The 25170-nt window shown below is 44.1% G+C and overlaps 1 protein-coding gene across 1 annotated transcript in view; it reads right to left on the reverse strand.

Annotated features, from left to right (window-relative positions):
• The window catches only part of COL27A1 (collagen type XXVII alpha 1 chain), a 342023-nt gene that overhangs the window by 91454 nt on the left and 225399 nt on the right, over window positions 1-25170 (reverse strand). Inside the window, exons 29-33 of the mRNA XM_054997267.1 lie at window positions 13240-13293; window positions 11147-11191; window positions 9583-9627; window positions 8186-8239; window positions 2883-2936 (exon numbers count right to left, since the gene is read on the reverse strand). Of these exons, the coding sequence (XP_054853242.1) occupies window positions 2883-2936; window positions 8186-8239; window positions 9583-9627; window positions 11147-11191; window positions 13240-13293 (252 nt within the window). The remainder of the gene's footprint in view (window positions 1-2882; window positions 2937-8185; window positions 8240-9582; window positions 9628-11146; window positions 11192-13239; window positions 13294-25170) is intronic.

Below are 25170 nucleotides of genomic sequence, written 5' to 3' on the forward strand. Positions count from 1 at the left end.
TGATGAAGATTAAACAGAAGATGGGGGGGACCACATACACTGCCCAGAGCTCCTTAGAGGAAGGAACAGGATAAAATGGGAAAGACAGAGCACTGCATGTCTTGCTGCAGCATCCTCTCAGCTCCAAAGGCAAATGGAGAATCTAACCATGTCTTGCAGTTTCAAGAGGGCCAAAAATATGGCTTATACAATTAGGTATTCAGACTCCCTCTCAGCCTAATTGTCAGGGTCAAACTGCATGTGTGGCTGGATCTGTAACTGAATCTTCCCACAGGTTTTTAATGCTGCAAAGTGGCTGACGGAGCCTCTGTTTGAGAGAAGGGCAGTGGATCTATTCTGGGAACACTTGATTTGCATGCGGACGGTCTCTGGTTCAATCTCTGGCGCCTCCAATCAAAGGGTGCCACGTAGCAGGAGTTTGGAAAGATGTTTCTGTGAGGCTTGATTTATACAATACAAAGTGCTCATGGCCGCCACAAGGACATTGTATCACATGTGTGCTGGGTATGTCTTCCAGGCACAAATAAGCTGTATTCCCACTGTCACTTCAGCACACGTGAAGAAGGGGCTTCAGCCTCTATTCCCCTGCCACTGTTTTTGCTAAGTGAAAAGGCCTGGGGAGCTCCTGTTTGATCCGGCTAGAAACTTATATGTAATGAGACCTACACTGAACTTTTCAAATGGATCAAACAGCACAATTCACAAAAAGAGCAATGGGGGAAGGGAAGGCTGACGTCCCCACTCCATGTATGCCACCATTGCAATGGGAATACGGTCCCCATGTGCCAGTGTGAAGCAAAGTCCTTGTGATGGCCACAAAGATTTTGCAACATGTGGATCAGCCCTGAGATCTGGGAGAGCTGCTGCCAATCTGAGTTGGCAATACTGAGACAACTGGACCAACGATCTGACTCAGCACAAGGCAGCTTAAGATGAACAGCACTACAGAGCTGGTAGAGTGGCCGTTAACTCATTTCTCCATTTCCCTAGTAAAAATAATCATGAACTGCTATAACACTAGAAAGGGGGGAGACACAGCCAGGAGCTGACCAGAAGTGAAAATGGCCCTGGAGCAAGCCCAGCTGAGCAGCCCCTACAGTGCTACAAGCCTGCACAGTACTGAACTCCAGGGCTTTTTTTCAGCTGGAATGCGGTGGAATGGAGTTCCGGAAGCTCTTGAAAATGGTCACATGGTTGGTGGCCCCGCCCCCTGATCTGCAGACAGAAGAGAGTTGAAATTGCCTTCCGCGCCGCTCTAGCAATCTAAACTCCCCTCTGTCTGGAGATCAGGAGGCGGGGCCACCAGCCATGTGACCATTTTTGCCAAGGATGATTTAAATTTTTAAAAACTCCCCCCCCTTGTTCCAACTGTGACATCATTGGCCCTGGGAACATGCGTGCACTTTGCATGTGCACATGTGGTACCAGGAGTACCACCTCCTGCCAAGAGTTGCCCCCTGTGTTGGCAACCCACTGAGTTCCACCACCTCTTTTCCCAGAAAAAAAGCCCTGCTGAACTCCATGGTGCCCACAATGGGCATTTGCTCACTCTTTCCTTCATGCTACAAAATGGCACAGTGGGGGAACAGATAACATGAACAACCAATGAAAGAGATGCTGGCAGAGTTGCTGGCGCTTGGCCAGAAACCATCCCCTAGGGCATTGGCCCACCGGGAAATTTCCCTGTAAGTTAAATGGCCATTCCACGCTGGGACCCAACAACAGATACAATACCTGTTTCAGCTATTTTTATTTATTTATTTTATTTTATTTGTAGTCTGCTCTCATCGCATGCGGGCTTAGAGCAACACCATAGAGGAAAGCAGTAATCCATCTCCTCCCCAGTGCTGCTACTCTAATCCAAATATCTCTCTCTCTCTCTCTCTCTCTCTCTCTCTCTTTCTCTGTGTGTGTCTCACACACACACACACACACACAAACATGGTGGCTGCCTTTGAATACCGAAAGACAGATCAGGGGATCTGACCACATATCTTTGATGCAAAACATAATGGGAACTTCAGTGAGGTTGTCCCTTCCGCACAGATAAATGGCATCAAAGGGAGACTTAATTTATGGTTGCCTTCCTGTTAACATGGTTTTTTCTCCCATGTGTATGGTTCTCTCTTTTTTTTTGGCTGGGGGAAAGACTCAAACATGTCATCCCCCTCCAGAAATGGTACAGCCCAACCAGAGGTTTAGAACTTTGCCTTAGAGTGATTATGAAGTTAATTTGGCGAGTGGGGACAAATTTCCACCCACCCACCCCCAAAGCCATGTGAGCCACAAACGAAGAGGCAAGGCAGCATTTTGCAGCCACTTTACACGTGCACGTTTCTTGTGTCTGCTTCAACCAGAAAAGCAGGAATTCCCAAGTTACGAAATAAGTACCTACATATTAAAGTGATGTCAGATCCATTTTGAACAAAAATTTTACATTTATGCAGGAAATTCTGAAAATCATCTTCAGAGCACATTCATGCAGCAATGTCATGTCAGAATAGGCTATCCATCCCAAAGTATTATGCTCCTTGGATCGCTTGTGGATAAGCCATTCCAATATACAAACAGTCTTCAGTTGGTAATCTCAGACCCCCAAGAGTATTGCAACATTGCCCAATGCTTGCCGAAAGTCACCCAACTGAACTTATGGCCAAGATGAGCTTTCAAACTGGGGGTTTTCTGTGATTCCCCACTTGCTAAAAATGTAGTGCTAAAAACCACCATAGTTAGGAGAACTGCCTTGTTGCTTCGCACGATCACGAGCAGGATGTCCAGTTGACACAATATAGAGGAAGAAAGATCCATGTACAGCATTAAAATGTAAACAACAGAACGGGAGCACGGCAAAGATGAAAGATAGAAAAAAAATCATACTCTACCTTATGTCCAATTTCTCCCAAAGGCCCAGGTGGACCTTGTGCTCCCTGAGGCCCCTGAAAGACAGGCACAAAAAGTAGAGACCATGAGAAGAGCCTCCTGAAGCACAGCCGGTTTTCCTCCTATGGAATTCCACACATGTGTTTATGAGGGTAAATGTAAATTTGAAGACATGGGAAGGGAAATGCAGACAGAAAGTAAAGAATGGGGTTGGGAGAGGGTAGGGTTGTACAATTTAAAAAATTAGTATTTTTCAGATTCAGTTATCAGAAACCCAATAAATATTGGTATTACTGCTATTTGGGTCCGAAGATACTGGTACAGCTTTCGATCCAGCTTTCGCGGGGGGTGGAATTCAAATATATTCAGCTCCATTATTCCCTATGGGGGAAACTGTCTGGAAGGTGGTCTGTTTTTAATGCAAATGATATCAAAATTGCAGTATAGTGAAGGCTGCTTGTCCTTTAAAGACTCCTCCAAGTTTCAAAAGAATCAGTCCAAGGGGTCCAATTCTATGGGCACCTGAACAAGGTCCCTGTAGCCACTATCCATTGTACACTATGGAGGGTATGGAGGGCTTTAGGTAAGAAAGCTTACCTAAATACCGAAGAGCAACCACTCACCCAAAGCCTCCCCAAAGGGACTAACAAAGCCCAAGAGAACCCAGCAGAACCCACCTATCAGAACTCCTCACCCTCAGTGTACAGGTTGGGTTTTTCCTCTCCCTCCCTTCCGCTGCTTTCCCACTCAAGAAGAGAGCGGGGAGGGCGGGGGAGATGACTATCGAAGATGAATTACATGGCATGTTAGGGAGAGCTGCTGCCCTGTTTGTCCAATTACATGACAATGTTTTCATGATCCTGGAGCTCCCTGAAAAGATTCCCCCATAATGGACCTGGGCCATTTCCACATGTCCCAGAATAGTGCTTAACGAACACAACTAGGACATCTTCCTGGCGCGATTTCTGTCGTTATCGTGCCACGAAAACGAGGTCGTGGCATGACGACGTCACAAAGCACCAGGAAGACATTCTCATTGTGTTTGTTTAGCGCTATGATGGGACGTGTGGAAACGGCCATGGTTAATTCTGAATATATTCCAAATATATTTGGAATTAACCAGGAAGCCAATATGGGTACATGTGAGAATCCTGAATTTGATCGGGATTCTTGAATATACCCAAAAAATACCAATAAGGTTTATATTTGGACTGGACATGCCAAATCACACAACCATCAGAGAGGAGAAAAAACAGGTGGGGAAAGCATTAAGTATCCTGTCCTTCCCTTATGTCTTTACTCCAAGTAGCCCTTTTCCAAAGCTGCTTTTTCTTCTTGTAAAAAAATGGCAGTTTGGGGGGGGGGCTTGCATGTGCAGCTTGTGTAAGTTTTCGATAGGCCCTTAGGGAACACCTCACACTTGTATGGACCTTATCCACACACTCGTACTCCCAGCAGGAGACATGTTAGATCTGGAGCAGGGCAGTTTTTATTTAGACAATTTCTGGCTCATGTGTCAATGTTTCCAAAAACCTGAGCTTCAAAAGTATATGAACATAATAAAAATCACATATATATAAACAGGAGATGGAAGTTAAAACTGCATCTGATCAGCAAGCTATTATCTAACAGCAATGAGTATTTTAGAGTCAGAGGATATGAGACTGGAAGATTTCTATGTCAAGATCTTCCCAGTGTTGTAGAAAGTAAACTGCAGCTGTATGAAGCCCCAAATCAGATCAGGCCCACATGGGGAAAGAAGGCATGGTTTAATCCTCCAAGCTCTATACGGTTACAGTCATTCAACCCCACCGCCCCGACATACCATTATCCTTAAAAAGAAAAAAAGTCTCCCAGCATCTTAACTTCTTAGACCCATCATCACCAATGGCTTGAACACACAGATACATCTGATGAAGAGAACTGTGGTTCTCAGAAGCTTATGCTACAATAAAGTTGGTTAATCTTAAAGGTGCTACTGGACTCTACTATTTTTTGACTAGCAGATAAGGAAATTATGAAGTCGCTTCGTTGTCTTTTCATTTGGACAGGTAGAGCTAGACTCTTAACATCCTCCTGGAGTGGCAGGGCTATTCAAACTGGAGGGACTCTCTTGTTCTGTCCCTGCGAGGCATACACCAATTTGCATAGCCCTGCCCAGAGCGAGAGGAGGCATGACCTAACCAGTTTGGATACCTTCCCCACTGAAGGAGAACAGTGTTTTTCCTCAAACAGCGTATCTTCCACCCAGTTCCTTGTCTCCAGAGGGAGTACTGTGTTGAGCAGAGCCACACGTTTTCTAAGGACCACCGAAGATGTGAATTCCTGTGTAGATTAGTCTGCTACATGTCATTCTGTATCCATCTGTTGCTTGGGCAGATGAAGCACCTCCTCTTGGATGACTCTGGCCAAGGTCTTCCTATCCTCAGGTATGAATTCATTGTATTCTGTCATCTTATTCCAGAGGAATATTTGATAGCCCCCCCATTATAGCACTATAATTGATGTTCAACGCTGAAGAAGCATCCAGCTTCTTGCCCTCCTTGTCAGCAGAAGTAGAGTGTGCCCCCTATCTCTGGCTTCCATTTCCTCTGCTATCAATGATCATAGGGGAGGATGAATAAAAAGGAACCTACAGTTATCTTCTCTCATTTTATACATGCATTCAGCTTTCCATGATGTCATAAGGATAGAGGCGCACTTTTAACAGAGTTTGTCATGAGTTCCACAAACCTTCCATCATGGGAAATGTGATGGCTGATACATTCTCAGAGTATAGACACTGGAGGATTTTACCCCTTGGTTTAGGTTTGGTGGAAGATACGTCAATGTTGAGGGATTTTGCGATCCTCAGCATCTGTTTGGAGTAAAGTCATCGGTGGGAGAGATAGGTGCCTTGTCCCCAGCGTTCTCACCCATAGGAGTCCAATTTGACCCAACCATCTCCGCCTCTGACTCAGAGAGGTGGAATGACATTAATGAATAGGGTTGAATCTGATACAGAGCATGACTGCTATGTGCCCTCAAATGTACTGGATCTGAGGTGAAGCCAAAGGAACTTGGGCAATAGACATCCCCCCATTAGATGCTGACTGCCGGAGGCATATATTCTAGGTGCCATGCAGAGCATCAATAAGCACAGTGATATTGACTGGGGGGAATCACTTATGGCTCCAAAGGGTCAGATCCGAGCATGGCAGCACTGGTTCATCCCTTTGAAGAAGATAGGGACGGCAGGCTGGAGCGGGATGTGAGGAACCTCAATGATCTCCATATCTTCGCTCACAGACTTGGGCTTGGTGGTTACAGGACGAGGCAGAGGCTTCAACTTCTTGGTGTGCTTGAACTTTGCCTTTTTTTGCTGGAGGCTCTGAGACGCTACAGGTTGGCCCCTCAATCTCTGGAGACCGCAATCTATTGGGTGCAGGTTCAACTGTGATCCGGCCAGCATCGGAATCGAGGACAAAGCCCTCAGTGTCAGTTCTGAGGGACCCCTGAATTGTGTGGGTATTGTTGGATCCGATTTGAGGTTGTTGGATCCGATGGCCCTGAAATGACCGGGTTCTGACACTGTAGGATCTGAGTGGTCTGTTTGCTCTGCCTGGGCAGATGACTTAGCTGCCAGCCTACTGGCTCTTTCCCACAAAATTGCCTTCAATTGGATGGCTCTTTTGGCATGGATCTTAGGAGTAACATTTGACAATGTTTACATGCTGCCGCGTTATGCCCCTCTCCAAGGCAGATGTGATAAAGGAAATGCCTGTCTGTTTTTGTCATTTCAGTGCTGCATTGCAAGCATTTATTGAAAAAGGCTTCATCATCCATTATCACAAGTTCAATATTGTTTTCTCACACATTTCCAGCTGCAAAGAAGCTCTGCAATGAGTTCACTATACATGCTCCTCCTTGATTGGTGGTGAAAGAGAAACTGAGGGAATGGGAACCGCCTCTTCCTGAGTGTGGGCTGTTTGGCAGGAAACAGCCACACAGGCACTCTGAAAGGTAGGGGGGTCCCCTTTACAGCCTTAAAGCTATACAAACCTACCAACTGACAGTGCACAGTCCCTTGTTGGACAGCACAGAAGACTGAAAATGAACTCAGGTCTCCCCAATCCTAATTCAACTAACTACTACACCACCCTTTTTCTCTACATGCTTGTCTGGCTTGGCTTGCCCTCTCATGGATTCTATTAACAGGTCATGTCTGACATTTTGTGAAGCAAAATGTGCTACCTTCAGACTTCATTAACCAAAGTGTTGGGTACTATGTGTAGACTAAATTTCAGCTCTCCAGATCATGCGGAAGTATCCTAACCACTTGGATCTTCCCACGAATGAGTGAGTGTTGCCCAATTGTTTTTTATATTGTCTGTATTTCATTTTTTAAAAAAATATTAGTTGCCTTGGGGTTTTCTTGCAAAAGGGAAGTGGGATATGATTCGGGATGCTTCCATAGTTTACAACATCTGGATTTCTTTCATTATTTTGGAGCTCCAAATAACCTGCTCTTGTTTCCAAAATGGAACGGATACGTTAGGGTTTTTTTTCTTTTGTTTTTTTGTTCTGTTTCAAATTTTGCAGCATGCTGTATCTGCACAGGTTGTTACAGCTTTCAGTCCATACGGTCTTTTTGCTTTTTGTATTGCTGATGCACATGTACACAAGGACAAAACCCTGCCCCAAAGCAATCTTGGTGTCACTGTATGTACCATAAGATCAAAATTCTTTTTGTACAGTGTTTTAACCATGTACATTGCACAACGGTAACACATCACAAAAAAAGAATCTTGATATAATTATACATTTGGATGTGTATCAAAGCTGCTTTTGGAGGCAACATTTTATCAATCAGTGAAAGATGCAGATTAAATGAAGAAGCTGAAACCTATGACCAACTATGCATGCTCCAGTTGCAGATTTCGATACAGATATGCTCCCAATTAAATAAGAATAAAGGGGAAATAGAATGCAGTATTAAATTCCAGAACAATAAAAGAATGGCACATGAAAAATCTTCTCATTCATATACATGATGAGTATGTGATATAGATGCCAGAGTAACCCCTCCTCCAGCAATGCTGTGAGAGGACCCCAACTGTTAGGAAGGGGTGCTATAGGGCTCCACAGAATGTCCTTGTTTCATAGAGAGGTAATCACTCTACACCCTCAAAGCACTAAATGGCAGCAATTGGCTCTCCCCGAATGTGAGTTGTTTGGAAAAGACAGAAAAGTTAGTACTTGGTAAAAGAAACAAAAGGATGAAGACCAGGGAAATGGGATGCAGAAGTCTGTGTCAGGTACTTGCCGGATCTCCCGGAGGCCCTTTGGCTCCTTGGGGCCCAGAAGGTCCTTGAATACCCTGTATTAAGAGAAGACGACATTGAGTCAGAGACCCAGCCAGTTGTGTGACTTTTCATACCTCCTGGAGTATCGTTGGCACCATGTAAATACTTTAGTTAAACAGCAACATATCTAAACAGTACTGGGAGAGGGGGGAAGTCGATGTACCCAATGGGGGAAAAAGTAACAGGCATAATTACATTTTTAATTTATATACTAAGGATATATCTGTTCAATATTGATAAAAATATATGACTGTGACTGCAATTTTATTGAAAAAAGGGGTTTTGTTTTGGAGAAAAGAAGACAGAGAAACACAGAAGTCATATAAGTATGGAAAACCATCATAAAAGGAATGGTAGAAAGAAGGAATCACCTTCCTTTGTGCAGAAGGCCCTATGTTCATCTCCGGTTAAAGAATTTCAGGGCCAAACTACATGAATCTTTTTTTTTTTAACAAGTAAGGTCTCAGTTCCATTAAAAAAGCCTCATGTAGTTTGGCTCTCAAGAAGCAGGTTTTAGGATAGACTGTGGCTCTGGAAGGGTGCTGCCAATCAGAGGAAGTGTGCACTAGATGGTCTGAGATTGCAGCAAAGCTTCTTCTGTTCATAGATGACCTCCTAACTCGTTTTATGAAGCTGCTTTATGCTGAGAGGCCATTGGTCCATCTAGTTTGGTACCATCAACCATGGCCTTCCAAAGTCTCAGACAAAGGTCTTTCACAGCCCCGCTACCTGAAATCCTTTAGAGATTTCAGTGTACTGCTTCCCTACCCAGTAATCTGTACACATGTCCGTTTATACAGCGTCATATCTTTGGCCCACCTAGTGCCTATCGAGATCTTCAGGCAGAGAAAGTCTTCTTCAGCATCTGCTGCCTGAGATCTTTCCACTGGAGATGCCAGAGATTAAGGGGGGGGGGTCTTATGCATGCAGAGCATGGGCTCTACCACTGCCATACAAACATATGAAGCCTTACACCAAGCTATGCCATTAGTCAGCTTTGACTATCTTGACCAGTAGCAGCTTCCCAGGGTTTGGGTCAAAGAAAGATCTTGTCCAGCTTTGCTACTTTGAACTGGATATTGCCAGAGACTGGGACCATCTGCAGGCAAAGTATGCATTCTACCCCCGAGCTAGGGCCCCTCCCCTTCTTTCATTAAAAGCTGGGAAAGCAAATGCACATTCAGTTTTTCAGATATGATAGACAAGTTAATTTTTCAAAGTAGTTCGTTATTATGTTTATGTATTGTGTAACAGAATTTATGCTACTTGTGGAATGGGGTTTTAATTGTAGGTGTAATCCAGGTGATTTAATTGTACACGTAATCCATGTGACACAGATCTAGAACCAAGAACTTACAGGGAAGCCGCGAGGTCCTATCTCTCCCATCTCTCCCGTCGCTCCCTGCAAATATACAGTTTCAGTCATGAATTTGAAAGCTACTGGAAGTCCATCTCAAGAAGCGGTAAGGAAACCCATGAAAGAAGATCATGCACGCTTTCAAGGAGAATTCAGCTCTCTCACAGAATTGGCCCAAGAATGTGCAAAGACAGGTTTGTCCCAAGATGTTTCATGCTAGAATTCCAAAAGACTGTTGAAGGGGGAAAGAAAGAATCCTGTGTAAAGGACAAAGGCTTAGGGTGAGTTTTGAAAGGGCAAAGCAAAGCGCCAGCATGAATCTCACAGACAATAACTGCCAACTTTCTCCTTTTTTGGTTGCATATATAGGAATAGCTCACCCACACATGGGAGGACTTGAATAAGAGATCCCTTAATCTAGAGATTTCTTAAATTTTACAAAGGTGCACCTAGAGACTCTAGAAAAAAATTCTTCCACATCCATGTCTGACAGACATAGGAGAACCTTAATGGGATTACAGGTGCACTTTTGCCGCAGTCCCAAAATCAGAGGATCATGTACCATGACATTTCCCCCCAGAATTCACTCTATTTTGGTTTTTGTTAGTGAAGGAGGACAGTTCCCTCTCTCCCGCTGGAATTCTACTTCTCAGAGTTCATGGAGTTTGAAGGAAACTCGAGATTGAATCCCTGGGAATGGAAAGTGATCAAATCTCACATGGAACAGAGCTGGGGGGATCATATCGTTCATACATACAGATCTGTTGGGTTTTCATCTGAATTCACCCCAGATTATTCCTTCCTCTTGCCTATTTTGCATATCCCCGCCCCCCTTTACAACTTTATCCAATTAAATATTTTGTTCAGCACCTTTGTGGGGTTCTTTTTTAGAAAAATAATTTTAAAAACATATTCATTGCTTAAGACTTGAAGAACTGTTGCAGGGAGAAGTAGATTTGTGATGTGACACGGACAAGCCAACAGCACTCTGCACAGCTGGCTTTGGCTCTAAACAAGCAGTACTGAACTTTCCCAAGCTCAGGGAAAGTTGAACATGTGACCCAAAAGGGGGGGGCAAGGTTAGTTCCACAGTGGTTTGACCTTCTGATTATGATGGTTGTTGTGGGTTTTCCGGGCTGTATTGCCGTGGTCTTGGCATTGTAGTTCCTGACAATGCCAAGACCACGGCAATACAGCCCGGAAAACCCACAACAACCATCGTTCTCCGGCCGTGAAAGCCTTCGACAATACTTCTGATTATGAATTGCTGAGTTCAAAGAATGCTTAAATCTAATAAAATCAACTAGCATTATCAAGCATGACTCCCTACCGTGCTTTTCCTAAATATGGCACAAAAAGTACTTCCTCATTTACAGTCACAGATTTGGCCAAGAAGCAGGAGGCAAGGATGGATCTTCAAAGGTAAAGGTATAATTAAGAACATGCTAAATGACCACGGAGCCTGGGGGATGCAATAGCCTTACAAAGACAGCAACAATCCCATTTCATAGCATCTCTAGTGATACCAATATGTATATTCTTTTGAAAAAAACAACCAACATACCTGATGCCCATCTGGTCCCGATTTGCCCGGGTGCCCTGTTTGGCCCTATTTTCAGAAAGAGGGTTTTTTTTAAAAAAAGGTGAATTCAGTTTGCCAACACACTTCGACAAATGCTCCCAAAGATCCCTCAATCTAAATTTTAGTTCTCACAAACAGTAGATGAGGCAGACAACCTGTATCTGGAGATGTAAGTGGGGGCTCATACAGCCAAATGCAACTCCATTCACAAAACATGTCAAGTTTTCAGTTCTCTGATGTTCTTTTAATCTATAGATTTTATTACAGACTGCAGATTTTAACTACTGCTTTTCATCTTTGCTACTTCTTGAAGTTTTATTGGTATGCCCACTTGTTTTTACGATTGTTTTTATTGTTCTTTACACTTTAAAAAAATCCAGTGTTTTAAAAGTTGAAAATCTGCTCTGGACTCAGCAGGGATAAGCAACCAGGGGAAATATTTTTCTGATAAAAGAGACTTCAATCATATGAGTCCACACTGGCAGTCTGAGAGGTAATATCCATTTCTGTTGTATATGAAAAATAGGCCTAAGTCACTCAGTTTCTCAGGTCCCACAACCTTTCTCTGTAGCAGACATAGGGAGCATGCTTATGTAGGCCTACTCAAAAGTAAATCCCATTTAATCTTCTTGGGATTGTAGTCATAGCCGTCTGCCTTATCTATAAACTGAATATTCATCTGGAGTGAATTTACTGCTGTTCAGTCCAAGAGGTGAACAGGAGCCCTGAAATCTTCCTAAACATTGCCAAGCATTCTCAGAAACATGGAACAGTGAGAAGTGCATGAGACCTGGAGGAAAGGAGAAGTCCAACGCACTGCAATACAAATCTCCAGATCTTCCGGATTACTTCCAGACCTCTGTTTTGTCTCCTCCACACCAATACCGCCCCCCCTTTCCACCCCATCTTGCTCAACCTAGCTGTTTTTTCTGACGTTAATGCCAATGGATGGATTCAAATGCTACCATCTGTTGATAATCAAACAGAACAACTTTATCTGAAAGGGATCAATGCATTAAAATCCTGCAGCAATCCAGACTGTCCAGGCCCTTTTTGTAAAGGAGTGGAGGAATGCAGACAACTGAAATTTATATAAGTACTTATACTACTTTTTTTTAAATCTACATCCCAGTTAATCTAGGACCTTGCTTTAATTCATCAAACAGTTTTTCATTTGTTGAATTAACTCAACATTGTCACCCTAGTACAAATGTTTTAATGAGGGAGAAATGCTACTCATTTCTCCTTCTCTTTTCTATCGAGCCAGAAAGGAAAGGAATGGACGAAAGCTCAGGAGCAGGGCTACCATGAATCTGCTTAGGTTGCCCCAAACATTGGCCCAGGCCTCAGATTTTGACCAGTTTCTCGTATTGCATTATGGTACAGTTGCCCGAAGCATCTGAAGATCCTGTACAAAGACCATTCCCGGCCCACACTGGAATTTAATCTCAGTGATGCTAATCCCACAAATACAACCTGAACTGGTTTAAAATATGTGCCTTACTGAGCTAGGACCTCTTGCTTCCTTAGGAACGTGTCTGGGAACTTTTGGTCTTCTTCAGAGGCTGCTCTCTGCGTGACTCCACCTTCTGATGTGGGGAACTAACACATCCTTGTAGGTGACAGGGCCTTCTTTGTAGTGGTACCCCTATTTGCATTATACTTACCACAGCTATCTGCCCAACATCCAGTTTGTTGAGCTTTAAGTGCCAGGCTCAAACATTTCTGTGCATCTAGGGATTGGGTTCCTTTTTTTTTTTTTTTTTACCCTTTCCCCCTCTGTGTATGGTTATCTTTACTGACTGGGTGTTGGGTTGTTCAGGTGTATATTTTTTGTAGAAGTCTTTGGTGTTTTTAATGAACTGTTTTTATTCAACTTATTAGCATTATCTGCATGGGAAACCTTTTGGGCTGAGAGGGGAACATAGACTTTTGAGTGAGTGAATGAGTGTGTGAGTGAATCAACAAATGGATTGCTGAAAGGTGCCTGGTCCCTGTTTCCTCAGCATATTGTGAACAACTTCAAACACACCCAAGAGCAATTCCACTGTTGTCCAGAGAGGGGAAGAGCTCACCTTGGCACCTCGGGACCCCACCTCGCCTACTGGTCCATCCAGGCCTCGGGCACCCTGAAAGGAGAGGAAAAACGTGAGCTTACATTAACCCATACCATCCTAAGGAAAGAGATGAAGAGGAAAATTTTACAAGTAAAACAAACAGCAGGTGTCTCCCTAATACTGCAAATGATGGACAAAGTTTAATCCAAGAATATGGCATTTTGAAGGACGGAGGAGCTAAGAGGGTTCGAGGTGCATTTTGTAAGAACCTGAGAGCTTCCATTATTTCTCCAGTGAAAACAGGAACATGCTTTTACATATTCTACATACATGATCTAGGATCACTTTTGCAAGCCACACCCCCTCCATTTTTACCTATTATCGGAGGCTTTTCACCACCAGCTGCATAATGCATTTACTTACTCTGACCTGCATGGTATTAAAAGTCAGGAATATGTTTGCTCTTTAAGTTAAAAGGTATGCTAGAGAGTTAAAAATGTAATTGTCCGACAGCAGGTTATGAACAGTTCAAAACAAACCTTTGCAGCTGCAAGGTGCACAGTGGCAACCTGCATACTGCATACATTGGCGTTCGTGTGCCTGCGCTGCTATATATACGCATTAGATTCAAGAACAGAGGTGGGCAAATCATGGTCTGCAGGGCACACTTGGCCTGCTTAAGGATTTGCTAGGAGCTTCATTCAAGTGGACTGCATCATTGACAAGATGGCTAATGCCCCAGAAACATTACTGAAAAGGACCACGTGCCATTAAGAACCACTAAGAGCAGTAGTGTGGGAGAGAGGACCATATCTGGGTTTCTAGCTGCTTTTGACTGCAACAAGAAGAGGAAGTGTCCAACACGCAGCCCTCAAAAGCAAGCAGAAACCCAAATGTGGCCATGAGACAAAAAATTTCCCACTGTGGTTCAAGATGCACCCACCCAAGAGAGTTAATATAAATTGGTTGTTGTTGTTGTTGTTGTTGTTGTTATGTAGATATGCCTGGGAAGAAGTTGAATTTCTCTTAAGTCTGACAATCCTAGTAACAAAAATGCAGCAAGTACTAAGGAGAATCACAGAACACAATCCTAAATAGAAATGTATGGTGATAACATTAATTTTTGATGTACCACCTGTTTACATGACTGTCTTAAGATTCTTTGATGGTACATTTGATACTTACCTGCTTGATGTTTGATGATTTCTTGATGGTATATATTTCAAATATTGAATTATATGTTTATATGACTGACTTAGGACTCAATCAGTATAGTTAGATAATCACAGTGTAATTGGTTTTCTAGTAACAAAAATGGTGCTGCGGATCAAAGTTAACAATACTGAGCCAGATGGACCAATAATCTGACTCAGTACACAGTGGTTTCCCATATGACACAAAAGTAAATAGTGAGTTCTCCTTACAGAATGGCCTTAGCCTGGTTCCTAAACAGCAGCAGAGAAGGGGGCAGGTGGACCCCTCTAACAGGAGCCATTTCCATAATCTGGGTACCACCAATGCGTTCCTGTGGCCTCTCACTGTCTGGGGAGCAGAGGTGGCACACAGCAGAGCAGTATTCCTTACATAAAATATCACCTGCTCAATATTTAGCACCAGACTATCATATACGGGCCCTGATGAGAGATTCCTCTAGCGTCTTTCCAGTGTACAGTCTGAGATAACATTGATAAAATTCATTAGCAGCTGTCCAGTACTAAAAAAATACATCAGATTGTGAGCTACTGTCAAGGCTGCTGATGAAAATAGAGGGGATGTATGCCCCATTTCCCTTTGCACTGCAGGGCCCCTCTCCGAAGACCCACGGGGCTTTTAATCTGTGAAGGTCCCCCCCCCCTTCCTCCATCAGGGTTCACAGGAGGCTGCTCAGGGAAGACGGTTAGGGTTTTGCTTCCATCAGCGGAACAGTGGTAGGATAAGTCATGTCACTTAAAAAAGAGCAAAGTCTGCAGCTGCTGATGTGAAACAACAGCAAAGAATAACTCAGCTACAACTGCATACAATCAATTACTATGGCAACTATTTGATATGAGTTCATGCCAAACCCTGGTCTGGGCTAACCATAGCTTCCAAACAGCTTCCAAGCTGCACATATAAATCTTAGTTCTGGTTTATTTCCAGCTTCATTGTAATGAACTAATTCACTGTATAATGAAGTGTAAATCCATTAGCCTGAGCTATGTAGTTGAAAGATACATTTTTTCAGGGCTTTTTTTCTGGGAAAAGGGGTGGTGGAACTCAGCGGGTTGCCCTCAGAGAAAATGGTCACATGGCTGGTGGCCCCGCCCCCTGAACTCCAGACAGAGGGGAGTTTAGATTGCCCTCCGCACTGCTCGGAGGCGCAGAGGGCAATCTAAACTCCCCTCTGTCTGGAGATCAGGGGGCGGGGCCACCAGCCATGTGACCATTTTCAAGAGGTTCCGGAACTCCATTCCCCCACGTTCCCCCTGAAAAAAAGCCATGCATTTTTTTTCTATATAGAACATATTCGCTTTCTCAATGACCTAAGGCTACCATCATCATATACATTTACCTGTGAGCTAATTGCACAGAACACAGGACTTACTCATAAATATACATGGTGCCCACATGAATTCTTTACAGCTTTCAATAGGTACAGCTTCTGAATAGGGGCACATAATGTAACACTTTTGTTTGCATATGGTAAAGAAATTCAGAAAGTATATAACAGCAAAAAAAATGTGTGCTGGGGACCTAAAGAGCCTCATGTTGTACAAGAGATGGGACGTGACATTGAGTGAACCTGGCTTTACGGTATTAGGTGGGTAGTCATGTTGGTCTGCAGGGGAACAGCAGGATTTGAGTTCAGTCACACTCACACCTTACAGACCAACATGATTTTCAGGGTGCATGTTTTCAAGAGTCAGGGCTCCCTTCTTCAGACATGAGAAGAAGGGAGTTCTGACTCTCGAAAGCTTATACCCTGAAAATCTTGTTGGCCTCTAAGGTGCCACAGGACTCAAACCCTGCGAGCTTTACAGTATTAACTTGATATCTTCCAGGCAACCCAGGTGGTGGTAGGGATCATGTTGAAATAGAATTTGGGTAACTGTATGTAAAAATAAATTTTTAAATAAACTTTTGGATATGTTCTATTCAATAAAGCAAAGTTCATTACTATATGTGTTTTCATTCAATATTTATTATGATTCAAAGTTGTAAAAGAGAACACCCTGTACATGCATACAATTTGACTGGGCGGTAAAGGAAAGATTTGCTTAAGGTTGTCAACCTATCCAAGAGGACAGGGCCTGGAGATCTCCCAGAGTTAACTGATCTCCAAATGAAAGAGATCGGTTCCCCTAGAGAAAATGGGCTGATTTAGAAGACAGACTGTATGACATTAAACAGGTCTGAGGTCCCATCCCTGAGCCTCCACCGCCAAATCTCCGGGAATCTCCCTACACACAGTTGGTAAACCTAGATTTGCTGCATGATCCTGTGCACATTTACTCAAAAGTAAGCCCTCCAAACAGGTTTGCATTTGAGACAGGGTGGCTAGGACTGAAGTTGTGGCCTTGTTTGCTTATCCTAATGTTAGTGTGTGTGTGCGTGCTGCATCCTTTATAGCTATGCTAGGTTGGAGAAAAATGCAAAACACTAGGTGCCTGGACGATAGGATTACCATCTTCGTGGTAAGGGAGAGGGATCTCCTTCCTCCAGCTGCCATTTACCAACCACTGCTATGACCAGTGGTGGGAGAAAAGATTTAACCCTCCCCCCCAATTTTCTAAGCTGCTATGTCACCTCTATAGGAAACCTAAGTTTCCCAGGTCCTTATACCCTCCCCGTGGGAAATGAGAGACCTGGGACTTAACCTTTGAAGTCTCATGTGAGCTCCAGGAAATGACATCACTGCTCTGACCAGTGGCAGGCAATCAACAGGGGGGCTGCCACCTCCCACTAATGGCCAGTGATTGGTGGGCAACCAGGCAAACTCCCAGAAGATTGCCTGCCACTGGCAGGCAACTGGTAAGCCAAGGAAAACCTTCAAGTGACACAGGGTAGCTGCAGGAATTGCCAAAAGAGTATCTGATGATTCCTGGAGCTACCCTATATCACCTCTGGGTTGTCTCCAGAAGTGATGTAGCAGTTCAGAGGATGTCACACACACACACACACACACACACACACACACACACACACACACACACACACACACACTTACCTGTCCACAATATTGTTCTGGTTGCACTGCCCTACTGGAGGAGAAAGCAGAGAATGTTTCTCTAGTGTCCTTTTCACCCCATTTCCTTCAGGTGGGAGGTCAATCAAACATCTTCAGTTGGAGGTGACCCCTCCCTGCCAAGTGAGTCACTATGCCATGTAAGCATGACATTTTCATGCGTGTCAGGTTCATTTCCTCAATATATCCTCCTGTTAGCAGTCAAACCTGCTCTCATGCTAATAGAAGGCCTATGAATATGGCAAGATCATAAGCCCCACTCCTTATGTGTTTTAAGCACAGAAACACTACCTAGCAAGGCAGGAAATGGCTGCCAGATTCCAGTCGGGAGCTGGAAAATTACTGACATGTGAATGACCAGGCAAGACTAGCTTTCAGCCTCATGCCCCCAGAGATGTGCAAAGATCCTAAGACAAGAGGGTCCTTCCACTAGTCCCTGAATTAATCCCCTCAACATACCCTGCTGATCCTTTCCTTATCTGCTCTCCCATTCCAGGCTCCTCAGGGCAGATAGCCGCTCCCATCTAGCCATCACAGATCATCAATCATCATTGATAACTTTAGTTTCACCCAGGAAAGTTTAATCAAAGCTTTCCCAGTTCTTTGTCTCATCCTGGAGACAGCCATTAAGTTATTGTTTTGGGGCAGAAGATGCAATCCTGCCCCAGGGTATGTTACACAGAATAACTGTACTACCTGCTGCCCCATTCAGTGTGTGTTCTGGACCTACCCATGTGCCCTCAGACTGCACGTTTGGCCCCCCCTCTCTCTTCTTGACACAAAGCGCTGGACGTTTAAGCTGCTCCCCTTATGGACTGATAACAATGACCTAAAAACCTTGAAACTCTATCCAAACTACTCCCTGCTTTCCCTAGGAAACTCTGTATGTGTGTGGTGTATGTTTTTGTATGATTTCTTTTGATATCACTTTAATAAAAACCATTCTTTAAACACCCACTTGGTCATTTCAAGAGTTCTCTGAGGGAAGAGACCTGGTATACATTGATGGAGAAGATCCCAATTACCCCTCCTCTCGCAGCCTCTCCTTGCACTCTAATTCCCCCAACTTGCAAGGAAACCCCCCATTTGGGTAACACCCTTTTCTATTATAAAACATCTGTGACATCTGTTTCAAAAAACAGTAAAAATCACAAACGTCTACTAAAAAGTCAATGTGACAGTCTCAAGTGGTAGGTTAAAACAATGTCATACTAGATTCTAAAATAGCAGTGAACCCACCCAATACAAATAAAATAGCACTACTTTGCCATATAAAACCAAACCAACAGAGCCCAGAGCCGTACAGCCATTACATTCTCAATCATAATCATAGAGAACACAACTGGGATTAACTTCAGTTTGCATTTTCTATCTGTCTGTGATACTACATTCACATCCTGCACTTCCTCCAAAGAGCTCAGGAGGGGGTATATCAAATTCCCTTTCCCAATTTTATCCTTGCATAACCCTGATCAGCTTAATAGACACATAAATGGCTGATTGTAACATGTGAATCAGCCTGGGGCGAGGGGAATGGGAAACAGACCACGCCAGCAAGGAAATAGAGCAAAATAAATCGAAGCCAAGCTTGGTCATCAAGATGCATACTAAGAACCAATAGAAGAAAGAGATCCAATATTTTACCAGAGCAACTGAAGTGCAAGGGAACAACTCCCCCTCCCCCCCGACACACACAAACACACAGAGCAGCAGTGTAATTGCGTGAGCTGTGTGTAGGGACAGCCAGCCAAATTACTAAAGCAAGCAAACCCTATCGACGTAAAGCAGGGATCGGGTGCTGTGCTTGGCCAACCTGTGGTGGCAGATCACAGCTGGAGCCAAAACAGCTGAAAGCTCGCAGGCTCCCTCCCGATGGGCAAGAGGCCCATTCCAAAAGCAGAGGGTCCTTCTGTTACTTATTTATTTCAACAGGCAGCCAGCACCTTCGAAATGATTTGAGGAGTAGCCACAGAACTAAACAGCACTCTTTTGTATCGTGAAAGCTATAGCCATCTTCTAACCCTGAGAAGCCAGGGGGAGGAGGATGTCTTGAACTGCTTCATTCAAGGAACCGCAACCCCCCCCCCCCGGGCTTCTTGCAACTTGTTATGAACATGAGCAACAAGATCAACACAAGGGTGTTAAATAAGGACTGCAGCAACATTCAAATTCAACTTAAAATACCAATCCAAAGTAATTAAATAGTAAAATAGCAACAGAGGCAGCAAAAACTGTCACGGCACAGTCCCTTCCACCATTGACAACAATGCAAACTTACCTGCTTTTTCTTAAGAGCACAGGAAAAACAAAATAAAATGGTGAATGAAAATTACATAAACTGGACAACACTGGCCAAGTGCAAGTATCTTGAACAAGAAAGCCTTTTAGCACTTCTAGAAAGTCTTAGGCACTGGCGAGTCTCCAAAGGAAGGGAGTTAACAACACTACTGGGATCCAGCTGTTGAGAACACTTTACTTTATGTGTCCTTGAAGTTCTGGTCGAGCAGAGAAGGGAGTCTCCAAAGCAGAATTGCACATCAAACAGAAGTGATCCATCAGCATAAGGATAAGGCTAAATAAAGGAATGCTTTGCTTACTCCCTTGCAACTCTGTCCATTGGTTAAAGTCATCTTCAGAGTTTCTAACCTGCGTGCCTCCAGCTTCTGAAGCTACAGGAGACAGGGACTCTGTCCCTATTTTTATTCACCTATGTGATCCCTGAGTGGCTGGGACAATGGAACTACAGGTCACCTCTTTTGATCCACAGCCTTCATGTATGTTTTATCTTTTAGTAGTTGGCTGTCCTAGTTCCTTCCTTTCCAAACCCCTGTCAAGATCAGCTGCTAAAAATAGATAATAATATGAGAGAAACAACAGAGGCAGAAGACCAGTGCCTCTATGACCCATTCCATTTGGGGGGGGGGGCAGGACTCCACAAGAACCTGCAGATTTTTGAATCACTGATGCCTACATTAGTCATGGCTACTTTCATCTTATTAGTGTAACTTATTAGTGTAACTTAAGTACTTTTTACCCTACTTTTCTCCCAATGGGGACCCAAACAGTTCACAAAATACAATTTAAACAAACGGAACAAACCAACAAGAATACTTGAAATCTGGGTGGTTCATGGACCCACTGGCCCAGCTCAATTTGAGGCATCAGGTTGCAAACCACAGGCTAAGAGACAATGGCTGATAACCCTTTGGTTCTTAACCTTTGGCTCATGCCCGGCCTCACCAAGGCTAAATATCTGCAAACAGAAGAGAAACAAACTCAGCCCATATCTTATCCAGCATCTATCTGCTTGCAAGATGTTGCCCACCTGAGATGGTACAGGAATGTACAAAAATCTAAGGGGCAGCATGGTATAGTGGTGAGAGTGCCAATCTAGGATCTGGGAGAACCAGGTTCAAATCTCCACTCTGCCGTGGATGCTTGCTGGGTCACCTTGGGCCAGTCCCACTCTCAGTCTAACCTACCTCACGGGGTTGCTTTGAGGATAAAATGGAGAAGAGAATTATGCAACTCACCTTGGGGGCCCATGGGGGAGAAAAGTGGGGTATAAATGAAGTAAATAAAATAAAACAAAAATAATTCAACTATCAACCTAGACAAATGTACTTGGGCAAGAAATGACGTTCATTACCTCACGTGTCACTGGCGAGGAAGACGGACAAAACTGCAGGTGGGCAGTGTTAAGATTTTTCAAACATTCCCCAAGAACAGAGCTTTCAAAAAAAGGTAAAATACTTTTCTGGGAGTTGCAGAATAGTACAGGCACATTATCCTGCAATTTTGAACTGACCATGCTGGCTACATGATCCCTGACTGCCTGGGACATGTGAGCTGCACTGTGTCTACTGTCTATTCCACTATCTCAATTCACCTTACCCACCACCTCCTCCCAGCAAGGGAAAATGAGCCTCATGCTGCCTGAGCATTATTTGGGTCCAGCAGCACCTTAAAGACCAACTAGACTTCCAGGATATGAGCTTCTAAGTCAAACTAATCTCCCTCCTCAGCCTTTGTTCCTTTACTCTTCCTATGCATCTGTCATGTTTTCATCCCAGACTTATGCTAAGTTGTTCAAGGTAACATGATTGGTTTTTCCCTCTTCCATTTTATTCTCACAACAACCCTGGGAAGCTAAGAATGCTTGGCCCAAGGTCACTTGGCAATCAGTCTTGGCTGAGGATTTAAGCCCATGATTCTCCACGCTATACCACGCTGCCTCTCCCTTCCCTTGAGTTTCTTGTGTTCTAGATTCTATACCTGAGTCAAAAAGAGCAACAACATTTAGGTGCCATAGAAATAAACAAGCAAATAAATATTACACACCATGACGGATGGCTAAGAGAGAGAGAAAAAAGGAGTGACTTTTGCCTTCATTTTCCTTATTTCAGGAATCTCATGGGGTCAGTGCAATTACTTTACTGACCTGTTTCAATACTGATGACTTTGGAAAACTGGTCTCTAGAGGAACAATATTTTGGGAATGCCATTGAACACAAACATCAAATGCTCTGGATGAGGCTAGTTCACCAGTGCCAACTTTGGTACAGCAGCTTTTGGGAACATCGTAACTACTACCCAGCAACGCTCTGCCAACAGCGGCCCAGTGGGGCTTCTGCCCTCACAGTGTCAACCTAGCTAATCCCATCACAGTGCGCCTTGTCAACACCTGACCTAAAGACAAGAACCCGTCGTGCTCGTATTGAAGCTCAGACTACTGCAGAATTCTGCATACTCTCACCTCCCAGGCTAAAAACTACCCAGATGAAGAGTTTTCACTAATTCACCTCGACAAGAAAGGCTACATTGAGCCAATTAGTCCAAGCTATTTGACTCCAGTTAGCCAACAATGCCTGTGGCTGATGAATGAGGAAAATCCTGGCCATGGGCCAGAAAAGTTCTGCAGCAGCAGGCGCTGACTTTTAGGAATTGAAAAAGGGTTCTGATATGACCCTTGGTGAGATATTATTTTAATATTAACCAATAGTGGCAGTGGCAAAATAATTGAATACACAGAGATCCAGCTAAAACATTAAACTAAGTTAAATATAAATACACAGCTTAGATGGAGCTGGAGAACAGACAAATCCATGGAGGATAGACCTATCAATGGCTATAAGTTGTGATTACTAAACAGAACCTTCCTGATCAGGTGCAGTATACCTGAATGCCAGTTTGGTGAAGGACTACAACAATGCAAGGCTTGGGTCTCTTTGCCCTACTTGCAGGCCTTCCAGGGGCATCTAGCTGGCCGTGGTTGGAAACAGGATTTTGGCCCAGCAAGGCTCTCCTTATAAACCTCTTCTTAAGATGGTGGGCTTCCAGGAGAACGTTGCTCCAACATTCTGTTACACAACTATTCTACCACAACGAAAGAGCACCGGAAAACAGAGGAGCTGGTTCTGGGAAGAAGGGCAACAAGGACAGCTTTAAGAGGGGAGAGGATGTGGAAAAGCATCCCAGCATTTGCCTCTGAAGAAGGGCCAGTAAAATATATGGTATGAATATGGGCCGGGACATGCTTTCTTCTTGCTGTTGTCAAACTATCGCTTCTGCACAAACATAGAGAGAGGAGATTTTGGGAGGAGCTGTGACTCAGCAGCACTGCATCACAGAAGGTCCTGGGTTCAACTGCTGGCTTCTCCAGCTGAAGGTCATCAGGCAGCAGCTGTTGAGGAAGACCTTTCTCTGCCCAAGACCCTGGAGATCTGCTGCCAGTTAGATTAGACGGGACTGAAGCTGGTGGTTTGACTTAATATAAAACAGCTTGACGTGTCCATGTGATCTGCCAAACAGCTGCGTTCTTAGAGAAATGATGGCGCCACCTTGCGGCAAACTAAGCAGGCCTGGGTTAGATCAGCGCCCCGTCAGATGTAAATTCTAAGTATGCCCTCTTGAGCCCTGTGGAGTCAACAGGGCTTAAATAAATGAAGAGAGCATCTTGTTCAAACCTCTAGCTAACCTCTTCCATTCACTATTTTGGTAACACCAGGAATATCCCTCAGTGAGACCAATGGCTTGCCTTGTTTCGTAAATCAGTCTGGTAAGGTTGGAATGTATGAGCCACAGGAGAGACCAGACAGACCTCTTGGACTGTATGATTGAACAATTTTGCTTAAACCTGTGTTTGCTCACACAGCAGCAGGAAGAATAACATCCAAGGCCTCCTGACTCTGAAATCTTTCCACTGTTGGTCATGGAAACACTAGTATACCTGGGGAGCTCTCGAGTCTGTTGAGTATCTCACCCCTAGCACCCCACCCCTGCCCCTAATCCTTGAGCTGGACTTAATGCCAAACCATTTTTTCCTACTCATTGCTTAAGTAACACTCATTTGTGTGTGTTGCTTCCCTAGCCCTTTCTCTGGAATGACTTTTTCTCTCAGCTCTCTCTACTAGCCTCCCTACCCTTAGGAGCACCCCCTACTTCCCACAAGGAAGCCCAACATCAGGTTACAAAAACGGCTTACAACAACTACTGTTGTTCTTGCCCCTTCCCAAATCAAGAAACTGACATAACGCCTCTGAACACAGAGGTTGCATGACTGGGAAGCCCACAAACTCTCCCCTACTGTTGCTCTCCTCCCTCCACCTGGTCTGTGAAATTAGCATCAGTCATCAATATATCTGATCCTCAATGTGGCCAAATCTGTGAATACTTAAATCCACGAACAAACAAGATAGATCTTTAGAAAAATCTAAAATCTAAAGATAGATATTTAGAACAATCTAAAATCTAAAAAAGAATACATTAGGGGATTATTAAAAATCCCAAATAACAAAAACAGCGCCTGTAGCTTTAAGAAACGAATGTCCTCAGTGGCTGTTGCTAGACAACCACAAATGTATTAGCAGTCTTGGTTTCTGTTAGTAAAATGCAAGTCCATTTTAGCCTCTGCGGGAGGAGTGACATCATCGACGATGGTGCAGGTCCCGGGAGTGCTCCAGCACTTCATGCTGGGCCAATTTGGGCCCCAAACAGACCAATTCTTTAAGAACCGGCTCAGTGCGAGGTGTGGAGATTCAGAAGGTGAGTGCTGTGTTTCCCCTCCCACTGGGAGGGTAAGGGGACCTGGCAACCCTACTTGTCAGGGGTTTCAGAGTGAGGCCGGCAGCAACCATTGGGTAACCTGATACCACATGACTTGTATGACTCATCCAGAATTGGCTGGTTGCTTCTGTTCAACACAGCCACCCCATGAAAACAGTGTTGTATAATGGTTAGAGTTTCAGACTCGGATCTGGAAGACTTAGGTTCGAATCCCTACTCTGCCATGGAAACTCACAGGGTGAACTTGAGACAATCTTTGTCTCAATCTTTGTCACCCTCACCTACTTCACAGAGTTGTTGTGAGGATCAGGTGGAGGAGAGAATGATAGAAACTGCTTTGGGTCCCCATTGTGGAGAAAGGAGGGACATAAATAAAGTAAATAAATAATAAATATAGCTGAAAATGGAGAACAAATAAAATGTTGGTTGGTTTGTAGTTTCCCACCATGCAACTGGGCCCAGTCCGGTGGCTGGCACTATAACAACTGTGGACCCAAGGGGCAGTCTACACCATGCAACTGGGCCACAGTTTTCCTGGGTAGAGGCTCCCAGGGAGAGGAAAGGAGGGAAAGCTAAAAATAAGGGGGCAGATAATGGTAGATTAGCTGGGAAGGGGAGAAGTAAGCAGGAAAAGGGGAGAGGCTATGGAGTTTTCAGGG

The sequence above is a fragment of the Eublepharis macularius genome, chromosome 14 (genome assembly GCF_028583425.1).
Source record: "Eublepharis macularius isolate TG4126 chromosome 14, MPM_Emac_v1.0, whole genome shotgun sequence".
In the NCBI taxonomy this organism is placed as follows: domain Eukaryota; kingdom Metazoa; phylum Chordata; class Lepidosauria; order Squamata; family Eublepharidae; genus Eublepharis; species Eublepharis macularius.